The sequence below is a fragment of the Myxocyprinus asiaticus genome, chromosome 42 (assembly GCF_019703515.2).
Source record: "Myxocyprinus asiaticus isolate MX2 ecotype Aquarium Trade chromosome 42, UBuf_Myxa_2, whole genome shotgun sequence".
Lineage (NCBI taxonomy): Eukaryota > Metazoa > Chordata > Actinopteri > Cypriniformes > Catostomidae > Myxocyprinus > Myxocyprinus asiaticus.
Genome location: NC_059385.1, coordinates 16,610,633 through 16,625,677, shown reverse-complemented (window position 1 = coordinate 16,625,677; position 15,045 = coordinate 16,610,633). Strand labels below are relative to the sequence as shown.

Below are 15,045 nucleotides of genomic sequence, written 5' to 3'. Positions count from 1 at the left end.
TGATACAAATGGTTTGTGATGCATGTGTATTAATGAATATGATAAAAATGACTGAAATGATGAGTGTTAAATTCATAGCATAATGTCCCAGGATAATAAGCATTGGGTTCAATACAAGCTGTGCTCAATCGACAGCATTTGTGGCATAATATTGATTAACACAAAAATTGATTAACCTCCTTTTCTTTAAAAAAGCAAAAATCTGGGTAACAGTGAGGCACTTAGAATGGAAGTGAATGGGGCGAATGGAAGTGAATGGTGTGTTTTAGTGAGTTAAAACACTCACTGTTTCAAAAATATAGCCACAAATCACAAACAATATGTGTTTTAACATGATTTTAGAGTGACAAAATCGCTTACTAACTTTTTCTGTCTAAAGTTATATTCAACTGTACAACTTCGTTCCAATGACAACGTAACGCTGTAAATCCCATAATCCCGCAAAATTGGGGATCGAAACAATTTTACAGCTCAAATAATACACAAGTTTAACAGAAGAATTAAGGTAAGTGCTTATATAAAATTATAAGCTTCACATTTCTGCTTTGGAACCCTCCAAAAATTGGCCCCACTGTTGTACCTCACTGTAACCTTGATTTTTTTTTTTTTTTTTACAAAAGTAGTGACGAGTTGAAATTCATTTTTGTAGTAATCAACATGCCACAAATGCTGTCGATAGAGTCTGACTTGTATTGAACCTAGAATATTCCTTTAACAGTGCTATTCAGTAATTATTTTGATTCCTAAAAACAGAAAAGCTGCACCATGGATTCATTTTTCCTTTTCTTTTAAAATACAAAATACTTATTATATATATATATATATATATATATATAAGATGCTTGGAACATCCTATCTGCCAACAACCAAGAAAAACTGTGTCCAGATGTAAGTAGGAGAATTGGTGCTGTTTTGAAGGCAAAAGTGTTCACACCAAATATTGATTTTGCTATTTTTCTGTTTACTGGACTTTGTATGACATTAATTGATTAATGAAAACTATTTATGTCATTATTTTTTCAAGAAATCCTCACTTTGAAAGTTTTTTACAAGTGCCTAAAACTTTTGCACAGTACTGTACATATATATATATATCAATATTTGGTGTGAACACTTTTGCCTTCAAAACAGCACCAATTCTCCTACTTACATCTGGACACAGTTTTTCTTGGTTGTTGGCAGATAGGATGTTCCAAGCTTCTTGGAGAATTCACCACAGATCTTCTATCTGTTTAGGCTGTCTCAGTTGCTTCTGTGTCTTCGTGTAATCCCAGACTGACCCAATTTTCAGTGGGGGGCTCTGTGAGGGCCATGCCATCTGTTGCAGGGCTCCCTGTTCTTCTATTCTATTCTATTCTATTCTATTCTATTCTATTTGCAAAAGGAATATTTGGGAGTATAAAATGTATATTTCCTATTGACACACTAAAGTAGCAGATATAAATAACCATCTTAAGACAAATGCTTCTGTTAAACATCTTATGTGCCTAAGACTTTTGCACAGTACTGTATATATATATATATATATATATATATATATATATATATATATATATATATATATATATATACTTTTAAAAACACAGGAACAGAGTGAGCTGTTGTAAGCAGGAATTGGTTTTATTTTATTTTTTTAATCACCATTGAGGCTTATTTTAGCATGATTTTAATTTGAACAATACACTAATAAAACAACCCAGTCTATAAAAAAAAAAAAAAAAAAAAAAAAAAATGTTTTAGACAGCTGTCAATAAAAAAATTATAAAGCAACAAGAGTAAAAAATGCATAGTCGAAAGTTGCATAATTTACAGGAAACTCTGTATAAAACAGCCAAAGCTTTGCTGATCCTTACACATAAAAATGCATTCATATCTCTGAATGCAAGCACCATAAAATACCATGTGCATGATACGCTCAATGACAAGGCTCTTTAAGCACTTTTATGAAACATACATTATACAGTATATTTAAAGACAAAATATAAACAGCTTAAAAAACTAACAATTTCTCTCTTGTTAACCACCACCATTTCAAGTACCCCTCGGGGGTGTATACCACACAAATCCAAGATATTACTGCATTGGTTTGTAATGTGCAAACATTCTATGTGGTTTGTAATAAAAGGTGTATTTGTCAGGACAAACACACTGTTCAACAACACTGTCTTTCCCTTAAGCTGTAGCTCCAGATAAAGTAAGCATCCATTTGATTCATCAGCGCCAATCTTTTTTAAGGGATTTTGAGAGTTAAAACAGTCTCACTGTCTAGGTTTGTTGTGACGCCTTACCAGTCTCACTCTTCTCCTTGTTCCTGCTGTGTAGGCCACACACACACACACACACACACACATTTTAAATGAGATTTTAAATAGTAAAAAAAGTGATAAAAAAAAAAAGATTGTGTTTTACTATGGACCCAAAAAGTATTTAAAACACTTAAGCCACACTTAAAAATGTATGAATCATTGCATTAGATACAAAATATTGTGAAGTTAGTAAAGTGAAGTTAATTCTGAGAAAAGGGTCTAAAATCATTTGATTGCAGATGGCACTTGATTTTATATTTTGTTTCCAATGCAATGCAATTTGTTTTATAAATACGGTTTTGAGTCACTGTATATCCTTATCCATAAAAACTGCAAGAAAGTGACTTCCAAGAACACGTCAGAAATGTGTCAGTGGACCTCTACATACCTGGTGACTGTCTGATGGCAGCTCGTTTTTTAGATCGTCCCTCTGAAATAAAAATAAATATAGGAGCAGAAATTAACCTGGACCTCATACTAATCATATGTCTTACGTTAGTAAGACTATAGATCTATGAAGCCACTAACCCTTAATGATTTTGGTGATTCTCTCTGTCTCTGCATCAAAGAGGTCTTGATTGTCTTTGAGAGATACAATCTTTGAGAAGTCTGGTCCTATGAGAAAATAATAAATTCAGTAAATATTTTACTACTAAAGTTAAGTTAACATATTTTTCCTGTTATATCATACACTGTAAGAAAAGAAAACAAATCACATATCTGTACCTTTAAGGGTAAAACAGCTTGTCCCTGGGGCAGTACCCTCAAATGTACACCCACTGTACCCTTTGTACCTTATCTGTTCCTAAACAGCACACATTAGCACCTTAAGGGTCCTTTATTTTGGTGACGGCTCTACGTGCAGCTCTACACGCAACAACCATGCGCTACCTCTTATACAATTTTTGTGAGAGCGCTAATTCTAAGCTCAATTTTCGTGCCAGCACAAAGCTCAAGTGGGCATGGGTGGGAGTGTTTGCAATATCTGTGGGTGTACTGTATGTTAATGAAGTGGTGCAAAGCTCAGTTTGCTATTTTCCTGAGAAAGAGGTAATTGTGCTGAGATGTCTGAGAGCCACGTCTATTCTCAGCGCAAAGTCTAAAATCAGTTCTGGCATTTGCAGTTTGGGGTTTCCATTAGCAGATGGTATCAAACATTACTTGACACGAAATGGAATATATAATAGGACGCAGCCATTGTAATAACCGGAGAAGAACCTCCGAATTAAGCTGCACTTTACCCAGTGCATTAGCGGTTTGTGCTACACAAAAATATAAAAACTTTGTGGCTATTCCCACTGACTCTTAAATTTTAGATTTTAAACTTAAAATAAGGCCCTACATGTCTTATCTGTTGCTAAAGGGACATATCAGTACCTTAAAGTGAAAAAAGGGTACAGTGGGTGTACCTTTAAGGGTACTGCCCTAGTGACAAGCTGTTGTACCACTAAAGGTAACATTTTTGCAAATATTCTGACAGTGTATGTGCAGCCTAAAACAGTCCTTCAGCATGTGAACTTGATGGAGGAGGAACATCACAGTTTAATTTATAAGGTCTTGCCTTCAATGATCTGAGGTTCTGGTTTGATGACTCTGGTAATTGTGGAGAGCCCTGTTCCACCTTCAAACACAAAAAGTCAACATAAATAGTGATATAACACAAACTCTAACCCCATTACATCACTGTTTGATTTATTAGGTGCTACCTTCAACCATCTGATACTCTGGCTTGATTATTCTGGTAACAGTGGTGATCCCTGGTTCACCTTTGAGAACACACAACAGATTTAAATGCTTTGATTTACATGCTGTGCTTCCAACATGATCACATGGGAAATGCTGAATTCCAAAAGTTCAGGCACCCTGAAAATACCCCCTTTCAGCTGGATTCCTGTACTAACAAGTGGCACCTCTCGTCAGACATTTTTTCATCAATACAAACATGAGCACTTTTCCTTCTAGCGCTACTGTTAGCACTTAGCGCAAACAAACTCAGAGACTCAGTTTCTGGTCCTGTGGAAATCAGGAAGTAATCACGTTCACATAAACAATGGTAAACGCGATTCAGAGGTTTGCTCTAAAGTTGCATTTTTCCTCCACTGATGGTTCAGGTTTGGGTTTGTGTGTAGAGTTAATACAATATGCATTCTTGCTGACTGAATCACATCAATAAATATTTGCTTTGGATACCACTCTGTGGACATTTCAACCGGAAACTGAAGCTCACATGTGCCCATATGTTCAACAACACTTTCAGCTTCAGCCATTGGGTAAGTGGTTTGAATTTCAGTAAGCAGACCAATTTCTGCAGCAAAACCTTTGACCTACTGTTGCTGATATCACAGCGTGACCACTCTGGAGGTGCTTGTGACTCGTGGCCAGATTGCGGGAGAAAAAACAATGCAAAATGCAAATACCAAACCATCTAATTATGATCAAGTTCGGAAAGCAGAAGTAAAAAGGCCTATCATCATTTAGAAGGGAGGAGAAAACACTCCCCATATCTTTAGTCGCTGACATTAAAGGCCTTCTGATAAAACTCTATGATATTCTGCTGCAAATTAATCTGTCACTTACTGACACGGCAAATACTAATACAACATTTAGCGCAGTGTTTATACCATGTGAAATGCAGGTAAATCACACTTATGCTGTTATTTATGCATTAACAAACTTGTCATGCCATGTTAATAATTTTGCATACTGTTGAGCCTATGCAATTATGGCAATTTTAATTAATTTTAATATTTGATCTACAGGACATTGTTGTTTAGTTTTGTACGCTAAACGGTTTTGGTATTGTGTTTGGTTGCCACTTGATGTCCAATGTACAATCTGGGACCTGAAGCAAACTACTCATTTAAAGAACGCAAATATTTGGGCAAAAATCAAACCACATTACATCACAATTTGATTTAGGTCTTACCTTCAATGATCTGAGGTACAGGTTTGATTACTCCAGTAATAGTGGTGAGCCCTGGTCCACCTTAAAGCACAAGGAGACAACAGATTAAAACCAAGGAAGAACACTAACATCTAGGCAAAAATCTAACTACATCATATCAACATATTTAATACATCTTCAACAATCTGAGGCTCTGGCTTATAGTGGTGAGCACTGGTTCGCCTTCAGGAACAAGAACACAACAGATGAAAAAAATGGATGAACATGGACATATGGGACAAAATTCAAACCAACTCCGCCAAACCAGTGTGTAACACAGTCAATGAGGAAATCCTGTTATCTTAGCTCAATTGTATAACAGGTTTTGATGTTGAGAAAAAGGGATTCTTCCTCTGTGCTAAATCATAAGTGTGATCTTGCCAAAAATGAATGAAAATCATGGGACAGAAACTTAAAACAGAAACTCTTAGAAGAGACTAAGAGCCACGTGTGCAAGCCATGAGAAAACCAATGGGGCTGTAGAGCTGGAACAAAACATCATCAGTTACACATTGCAAGTATAATGAATAACAGCTATCCACAGACATAATTTTTGATTCAGTTACATCACTAGGGATTGTAATTAATGGGCATAAAATTAGACAAACAAACACTAAGTTTTACTAAACAACCATGAATCAATAAGCTCACAGATGCTCTCAATAAAAAAAGTTGACCCTTTATGGAACCTAAAAAGAAACAACAGCTTCACAGATTCCACTGGTCCAAGTATTTCAAAATCATAAATCACTAGCATAAAGCAATTGTGCATAAACCTAAACTCTCTTTAACAGAACCAAATAAGTGAACCAAAACTGTCTTTGACCAACCTCCCTGAGTGATTGCATCAGTGATGTGTTTGATATCTTCCTCCCGGAGGATGTGTACTTCACTGTCCGAAAACGTTTTCACCTTAGTTAAATCTACAACATATAAAATGACATGAAAAAATGTCATGGGACATGGGAGAATTAGAGGTTTTGTCACAGTTTGGCACAAATGATTTTATATTCAGTCATGAAACTCTACATGGCACAAGCTGATAGGTTCTTTGACATGTAGTCCATTAGCTAATCAGCTCACATACTACATGGCCGAGCCTTTGACATGCAATCCGCTAGCCAATCATCTTGCGTATTCCATCTTTGTCTAGCATTTAAATAGCTCAGATGTTTGCAAGTAAGCAGGTCTCACAGCAGCACGCTACTAGAGTTTTCTCTACAAGAAACCCTCCTCCTCCCCAGAAACAGCTGTCTAGATCTGCTTTAATTGTGCAGCAGCAGAATGTGTTACATGCTTGATACAGCATGTCTGTGTATGTTCTTAGCAGTAGCAAGTCTTCGTACTTGCTCTGCTGCAGCGTAAACAGATTTAGTCTGCCAGAATAAAACCTACTAATTTGCCATATCCATTATAATACTTTAAAATCTATCCAGAGATTCATGACTGAACTTACACGCTATCTTGAACCTGACTGTTTACAATATACATTCAAAGCCAATTTAGGACTGATGTCCATATTCTAATGGTCGGCATCTATTTCTTAGATATTGATTTAATCAACTGCACATTTTAACTCTTGAAAACTATTTCAGTTTAACTAGTTCCTTTTAGTCCATGTTTATTAGCTTTGAAGGCATCTATATGCTAGTGAACTCCAAAACGGTAACAAAATTAACCAATAGCTGATATATGCATTTAAAATGGACTGTCTTTCTGTTTCAGGAAACAGAACAAAAATATGAATAACTCATGATGAACTACACAGATTTTTGTCTAATCAAATGCTCTCTAGAATGAGAATGCCCCTCCCCTAAATATCACCTTAAACCAACCAGCAAGTAGTATATTATGGTTCATGGATGTGACATAACTAGACACTCTGGCTATTTTTCATTTTATTTTTTAAAGGACAAACCCTTTGATATGCCCCACCCAAACATCCTGTATTTCAATAGAAAATACTTTAACACAGGAATGAAAACTTGTCAATTGAAATCATGGGGAAGTTTATATTAAATTCAATGACCTTCACCCACAACTGTTTTGGTTTCTCCATCAGCGTCAAGTTCACCATCAGAGGAGGCACTGTGGGCTAAACAAAAAGAGTTATGGAACAAAACAAGGGTTTTTAATATTATTACTAGAAAATAACAGTTTTAGGGGTCGTTCACAATAAACTTATCCTTGCAATTAAAAAAGCTAGATGCAGCACCACAAATGAATAGAATGTAGATGTCTTGAGACACATTTAACAACTGAATGTCTTTTCAACCTGAATGGCATCTGAAAATGTGTCACTCCTGCAGGAGATGCTGAAAAAACAGCTAGCGCTTGTTTATATAGAAAAACAATTGAAAAATAGCACGGATGGATGCAAAAATGTTATCAGTGTGAACGGCCCCTTGCTTTGTTGTTGGTACATTCTTAGTACACACTTAATAGGTCTATTACAAAATAATCCTGCTACTCAATCGAATGAAGTCTGATAATGAAAAAAGTAAGGACATACTTTCAATGAACCTTGTGGCCTTTGTAATTGATGGCTTCCCTTCAATAACTCTTGTAACTTTGGTGATACTCGGTTCTCCTTCAATCACTCTTGTAACTTTGGTGGTACTTGGATCTCCTTCAATCACTCTTGTAACTTTGGTGGTACCTGGATCTCCTTCAATCACTCTTGTAACTTTGGTGATATTCGGTTCTCCTTCAATCACTCTTGTAACTTTGGTGATACTCGGATCTCCTTCGATCACTCTAGTAACTTTGGTGATACTCGGATCTCCTTCAATCACTTTTGTAACTTTGGTGATACTCGGATCTCCTTCAATCACTTTTGTAACTTTGGTGATACTCGGATCTCCTTCAACCACTTTTGTAACTTTGGTGATACTAGGATCTCCTTCAATCACTTTTGTAACTTTGGTGATACTCGGATCTCCTTCAACCACTTTTGTAACTTTGGTGATACTAGGATCTCCTTCAATCACTTTTGTAACTTTGGTGATACTCGGATCTCCTTCAACCACTTTTGTAACTTTGGTGATACTAGGATCTCCTTCAATCAATCTTGCAACTTTGGTGATACTCGGATCTCCTTCAACCACTTTTGTAACTTTGGTGATACTCGGATCTCCTTCAACCACTTTTGTAACTTTGGTGATACTAGGATCTCCTTCAATCAATCTTGCAACTTTGGTGATACTCGGATCTCCTTCAACCACTTTTGTAACTTTGGTGATACTCGGATCTCTTTCAACCACTTTTGTAACTTTGGTGATACTCGGATCTCCTTCAATCACTCTTGTATCATCTCCTTCAATCACTCTTGTAACTTTGGTGATTCTCGGATCTCCTTCAATCACTCTTGTATCTTTGGTGATACTCGGATCTCCTTCAATTACTCTTGAAACTTTGGAGATAGTCCGATCTCCTTTAATCCCAATCTTTTCAGCTACAGGCTCAGATTCAATCACTTTGGTGACTGTAGTAACTGGCAGCTGGCCCTCGATGATTCTAGCTACTTTGGTGGTTGGCTCACGTTCAGTGACTCTGGTGACCTTTCCAGTCTCCCCCTCTATTCGCACTTGAGTGCCACTAGGCTTTTGCTCAATAATCCTGGTCAGTTTTGTAATGGGCGGATCTTTCTCAATCACCTTGATCTCAGGACCTATATATATAAAAAAACAGATCAGGTCAGTTGAATCAAAGCACTGGTAAAAAAATTAAAAACACATACTGGCCGTAATTGTTTAATCCAATAATCTTCACAGTACTTCTGTGAAAAATTTTTTTGTTTGTTTTCCTGGCAAAGAGTGTTGCTATCTACTTGCTGATTAAATTAGGTTTGTTTCCAGTTGTAGGAGACTGTTTGAAAAAGCTAACATTATGAATATTTTGGCATTATTTTAGCCTGAATGCTGTCATTGTTTTTGTTGTGCTAAAACAGTAGAAATGTTCATATGCCATTCTGTGTACTTTACAGTATACACTACTTGATTTATTCACTTCTAATGCAAAAAGTTCCTTTGTAATTAATGAAGACCCCTGCTAAAATTCCCACATATCCATTGATGCCTTGTGCTGTTCCAGTCATACTCCTCATGGCTTTTTGTGAAATAAATCGTAAGTACAAGATCAACGATGAGAACAGGAATCAAAACCAATTATCAACTTTAATAATTACTGGCTGTTAATGAATCCAGATTGTCGCTTCTTTCTAAACAGTGCAACAGGGATCATGTTTTGTGCTTCTGCCCATTAAAAAATCAGTACATTTTACCAAAGGTGAAATTACACTTGGTGCATGACAGATCAAGTTTCACAAACACAGCTTAAGTAGTAGATGTTTTTTTGTTTCTTTTTATTCTGTGCGCTGACGCTAGTGGCACAGAAATTACACACTTCAGCTGGTAATGACTGTATACTTATGTAAAATAATAAGACAAATGTGGGACTTTAATTTTTCCAAGCCGACAACCACTACAACGACAACTACCTTTGCAATTACACTTTCTAAGTTTCTCTCAAGCCATGTTTCTAGTAATATCAATTTACATCACTTTCAGGTCGACAAGCATCAGCATTGGAACTATCATTTAATTTTACCATTTTGGATTCTACTGAACTTTGAGATAATGGTTGTAACTCAACAGGTAGGTCTCCTGCAATGAAAAATCCTCTCTAGCCTGCTTATATATTTCTAATGACTCTTTATTTGCTTTATCTGTCCAGCAACTGCCAGAGGAGATGCCAGTGTTCCAGTGGTTCCAGCCAAAGGATATTTTCCAACAAAACAACATGTGCTCTGTTCCATTCTTTGTCCTCTGGGGCTTTATGATGAATCAGTTTGCAGTTGAGGCAAAGTTCAGATGTGTTGTTTACTGGATAATAATTTGTAAATACATAACTGTACAAATACCTAAAAGTGCTTCTGGGAATAATTGGCTGCCAGAGAACGGTTTTGCCTGAGAAGTTAATTATCACAAAGAAATTTCATAAATGCTTATGAAGGTACTGTTGAAAGGGGGCGAATGGATTGGCAAAAGAGTTGGAATTCAGAGGTTTGGAAGTGGGTTTGTCATCAAATGACTCTGTAAAAAATGTTTTATTAGGATATGACATACTCTTTGTGACATACTCATATATATATATTTTAAGAATTTCAAATAAATTTTCTTCATCAGTGACCAAATGCATGAAAAAGTGCATGAAATAGTGCAATGAATTGCAGGTTGTACTTAAGGCACCACTTTGATTTATTTAAAAAAATTAAGCCAGCAATTAAAACTTAAGTTGTATATTTTAATGGGTTGAGATTTTTATCGGTGCATGATTTAAAATGGAAAAAATAACCCAGTGATGTAATGTATTACCTTTATTAATGACATTCGTAGTTATAGTCCTCCCTACAAGATGAAACACAATATTTATTAATAAAAACTATTTCAAATGTATTACACATATGCAAATATTCCAGTGATGTTGTGTTTAAGAATGAAGGTATGAAAGTGAACTTACGGATGAATGTAAGTGGAATCTCACGGTATGTGAATCCGGATTTGAACTACACACAAACCAGATAATTTTTTTTTTTTTTTTTTTTTAAATGGCAAAATCCAAAAACACAAACAATGCTTAACTCAATGTGTTCCTATGGGGCAAATCGCGATTGAGGTTCTCAGATGTGATGTGCATTCTACTGTACCTTCAGCTGCATGTGTTTAATGAGTCTCTTCAGAAGAAACAATATGTCTTCACGGCCAACTGGCAGATCTGTGAATTATTGCGAAATTATCTAAATAGCTTTTTGGACTATTGCTTATGTAATACAGTTAAAAAGCAGGCTTATACCATGAATCAGATTGGATGAGCGGTTTTTGAAGTTGTTGTAAAATGGTGCATTCTATTTTAATGCACCAATTTCTGTATTGCATGGCAACGGCAAACCACCTACAAATAGGTTATTGAACTATATAACTTTGCAGAAGAACTGCTGATTCATAATTCAAATTGTCATTGTAAAATCAACATTTTGCCACTCGTTGATATTTGTTTTACACTGAAGTACTAAGAATAAAGTATTGTTCAACTCATGATGCACATGAACAGATTGGCACAATTGACTCTAATAATGTTAATGACTTAAAGCATATAAAAATGCCCTTCAAAACTTTACAGTACATTCAAAACACTTTTAAACATAGACACATTTTTAATACTGTAAATAATTTACCTGCAGGATATAATATGGTCTTAACTACATGGACCACTCCATTGGATGCCATAAGATCAAAATCTGGAACATCCACCGAGTTCACATGGATGGAGTTGTTAACCTGTGTACAACAAGGGTGTTAATCTTTAACAGTCACTTTTTGAAAATTGGCATTAATGTTGTTTACATTTAGGGGAGCATGTTGAGGTATGATCTTTGGCTGTGTTCAGACAGGTGGCTTTCAAAAGCTTGACATACATTAAAGGGCAAGTACTAAGATACAATCTTTTGGAGGGGCATGTGATGTTTAGGGTGGGCAAGTGCCACAAGATAAATTTGGGAGGCAATACTGTAGGTTTTATACTGTAGGTAGTTAAGGGTGGAGGAGGTTCTGAGATTTAACCTATGTTGAGTTTGAGTAATAGGTGTAAACTGGCTGAAATCTGAAATCACTGCAGAAATGCCCCAAATTCACACAAAAATACAAAAATACCCCCATGCAACAGACCCTCAGTCATACAGTATACACAATAACATACAAAAAACAATGTTCATAGTTCCAATTAAGTTCCAACTTCTAGTTTTTGCATACATATGTAGTGGAATCTCCAATGTAAAATGCAGGGTTCCCACTGAATTTCAATGAATTTTGTAGATAATTTCTGTATAAGGATTTTTTAAATTGTTTTATAGAGATTGCTCTCACAAAAAGCAACTTCTAGGCCAATGAAATATTTTTTTTTTTTAAAGCTGAGCATTATTAAAAATGTGTTTTTACTTTTGAAATTTACATGACTTTTTCAAGATTTAATTAACTGTTCAGGCCTGGAAATCACTATTTTAAAGTTCCTAAATATTTCCAGGTTTTAGATGATTGGAAGTATTCTCTTAAAATAATGGAATACTTACAGAGAGCACTTGGAGGTTGTTACCCTGGATGGTCTTTAGAAGGTTAGTCACTCCACCCTCCAGCCCGCCATTTATAAAGACGCCATTGCTAAAATGGTACAGCAGGATTGTCCTCAGGGTGTTGATATCACCTGCAGAACAGCGAAAAAAAAAATTATGATTTAATGGTCACCTGTCAGGTATGAGTTGCACTGCTGTGTCTGTGTAAAAACAGATAACAATTATACAAAACTTTGATATAAAGTAAAGAACCAAGGAAAAGAAGGCTGAAAAACAGGTTTACTTTTTAAAAGAGTGATGTCTTCCTCTGTCAGGGTTTCAAAGGCCTCATCAGTGGGAGCAAATAGAGTGTATGATCCCTCCTGTTTCAGCAGATCTGTCAGTCCAGCACTCTCCATCAGAGACAGGAAGATTCTAGATTGACATTTTCATTTTTGGGTTAACTATCCCTTTAATAATCAATTAATAACAGTAAATCACCAATGGTTATTGTGATAATCTCACTTGAAGCGTCCATCTTTCAAGAGCATCTCATAGATGGTGGTTTGGGCTGGTTGGATCAGTGACCTCATGAGATGAAGGACTCCATTACTGCCCTCTCTGCTGCCTCTCACCATACAAGCATTCTCAATACACACAGCCTAATACACACACATTGAAAATTAACATGTAATCCAGAGCATGATGAAACAGTTTTGTCTTGGACCCTTTACAGAACATTAAGAGAGAATGTAGTCAGTCAGGGAGAAATTTCAGCTCCAACAACTTACCTGAAAAATATAAACAAGAGTATTAAACTCAACTGCCAAAGACCAGTGCAATAAAGTGGTTGTTTTCACTCAAGTTGGTGGGCAGTGCCATTTACACAGTAATTGTTTGCAGGTCCACAATTGTTCTTATTCTCTTTACAATACACTCCACAAAAAAAAAAAAAGTATGACTCTCTTTCTCACCGTGCGATAAATGAAGACTCTGAGCAATTTTCCTCCCAGGGTTTCAAGCAGTTGGCCATTGTAGAGTTCACTGAGAGAAACCTTGAGTTTCAAGATGTGGTTTTCCAGAAAAATCTTCAAGAGACGCTGGTCCATAGACATTATCTCATCTGCAGGACAAGTGAGGAGATGTCATTTGAAATAGTTATTGCATTATAAAACACATTTTACACGGGTATGCAGATTACATTCAACCAAAATTAGCAATATGTAATCGGGGCCTGGGTGGCTCAGCGAGTAAAGACGCTGACTACCACCCCTGGAGTAAAAAAACAAAACAAAAAAACAATATGAAATCAGGCCTGAAAGTCCTGGGACTGGTTTCATGAAAATCTTCTTAAGACAAATTAAAAGAAAGTTCTTAAATGTATTATTAGATGTTTGTAAGGTATCTAATGTAGCTAGAAACAAGATTTTTTGGGAATACAACATATTCTTAAAAATCATTTTATAGAGATCACACAATGCAATTTCTAGCCACTGAAATATTTTAGAGCTGAACATAACTTTAAAGCTGTATGTTCACTGTAGATATTTCCTTTACTTTTAAAGATTTGAATCATTTTCATTAATTTTCCAGACCTGAAAATCACTATTTTAAAATTCCCTAATATTTACAGGCTTTCAATTACTGAAAGTGATCGAAAAAATTAAGAAAATAAATGTTAAAAAAATTAAGAAAGTTCTTTGGATAAATTATAAGAAGTTTGTAAGAAGGTATTAAGCTACAGTATAAACATTGACAGTTTAAGTAAAAAGACCAAAAACCAAAAATTTTCTTAACTTTTTTAAGAAGAATTTAGTAGATAAGAAGAAATTTATCCTTAAGAATGTTTCATAAAACTTGCCCCTGGTTAGAATTTCTAATGAATTATAGAATTGTAAAAAACAAAAAAAAAAAAAAAAAAAAGGAAAGAAAAGTTTGACTTTAAAAAGAAATGGTGTTGTTTTGGGGGTTCATGGGGGACCACATGATGACATTTGGTCTTTATTTGACATTAAACTCTTTAACTAAATAACAAAAAACACACCTTTTTATAACACCCACAAATGTTAATGTCCAATAAAAGAACATATTTACAATGTCCCCCCCCCCCACCCCGTTACAAGCTGTTACAAAAGTTACAATCAAATTATATGAATACACAGTTTACTGTACATATTATTCTGCAACATTAACATTTTTAAAAGTGAAAAGACTGAAATGAAAAACAGACCTAAAGCAAATTTTTCACAGTACTCTTTGCATAGACTTCCTGTGTTTTGCTTATTGAGTCTTCAAGCAGTTAGACTCACCAGAGAAGGCTCCATTCAAGGGAGCAAGAACAGTGTATTCAGTTTTATGCTTCAAGGCGGCAGAGAAGCCGAGCTCAGACACCATGTCACTGAAGATGTTCTGAGATGGGCCCACAAGCTCCATTACCTGCTTGGCTACAGGAAGGATGAAACTGTTTCAATTAAAGCATTATACGTTATGCACAGCCCTAAAAAGTCTTGATCACTTTTGAGGAAACGTTTATAACTAAGACATGTCAGTGATGTTCTAGTTTCCAAAACTCTACTTTTGTTAGAGTATATAATGTACAAAATGAATTACATTTTTTATCATTTGGATTACATTAAAAAAACAAAACAAAAAAAAAACACTTAAAAAGTTGAATACAGTGGGCAGGTAAA

The 15,045-nt window shown here is 35.5% G+C and overlaps 1 protein-coding gene across 2 annotated transcripts in view; it reads right to left on the bottom strand.

Annotated features, from left to right (window-relative positions):
- Positions 1–1,611: 1,611 nt before the first annotated feature.
- The window catches only part of LOC127432490 (periostin-like), a 35,877-nt gene continuing 22,443 nt past the window's right edge, over positions 1,612–15,045 (bottom strand). The window contains exons 9-26 of one of the 2 annotated variants that reach the window (XM_051683616.1): positions 14,665–14,799; positions 13,330–13,478; positions 12,881–13,017; positions 12,660–12,790; positions 12,377–12,507; positions 11,486–11,588; positions 10,958–11,025; positions 10,771–10,816; positions 10,626–10,658; positions 7,763–8,920; positions 7,280–7,345; positions 6,081–6,173; positions 5,233–5,292; positions 4,013–4,072; positions 3,868–3,927; positions 2,835–2,921; positions 2,695–2,736; positions 1,612–2,314 (exon numbers count right to left, since the gene is read on the bottom strand). In XM_051683616.1, the coding sequence (XP_051539576.1) occupies positions 2,259–2,314; positions 2,695–2,736; positions 2,835–2,921; positions 3,868–3,927; positions 4,013–4,072; positions 5,233–5,292; positions 6,081–6,173; positions 7,280–7,345; positions 7,763–8,920; positions 10,626–10,658; positions 10,771–10,816; positions 10,958–11,025; positions 11,486–11,588; positions 12,377–12,507; positions 12,660–12,790; positions 12,881–13,017; positions 13,330–13,478; positions 14,665–14,799 (2,615 nt within the window). In that variant the 3' untranslated portion in view covers positions 1,612–2,258. The remainder of the gene's footprint in view (positions 2,315–2,694; positions 2,737–2,834; positions 2,922–3,867; positions 3,928–4,012; positions 4,073–5,232; positions 5,293–6,080; positions 6,174–7,279; positions 7,346–7,762; positions 8,921–10,625; positions 10,659–10,770; positions 10,817–10,957; positions 11,026–11,485; positions 11,589–12,376; positions 12,508–12,659; positions 12,791–12,880; positions 13,018–13,329; positions 13,479–14,664; positions 14,800–15,045) is intronic. The other variant, XM_051683617.1, reaches the window with a different exon arrangement.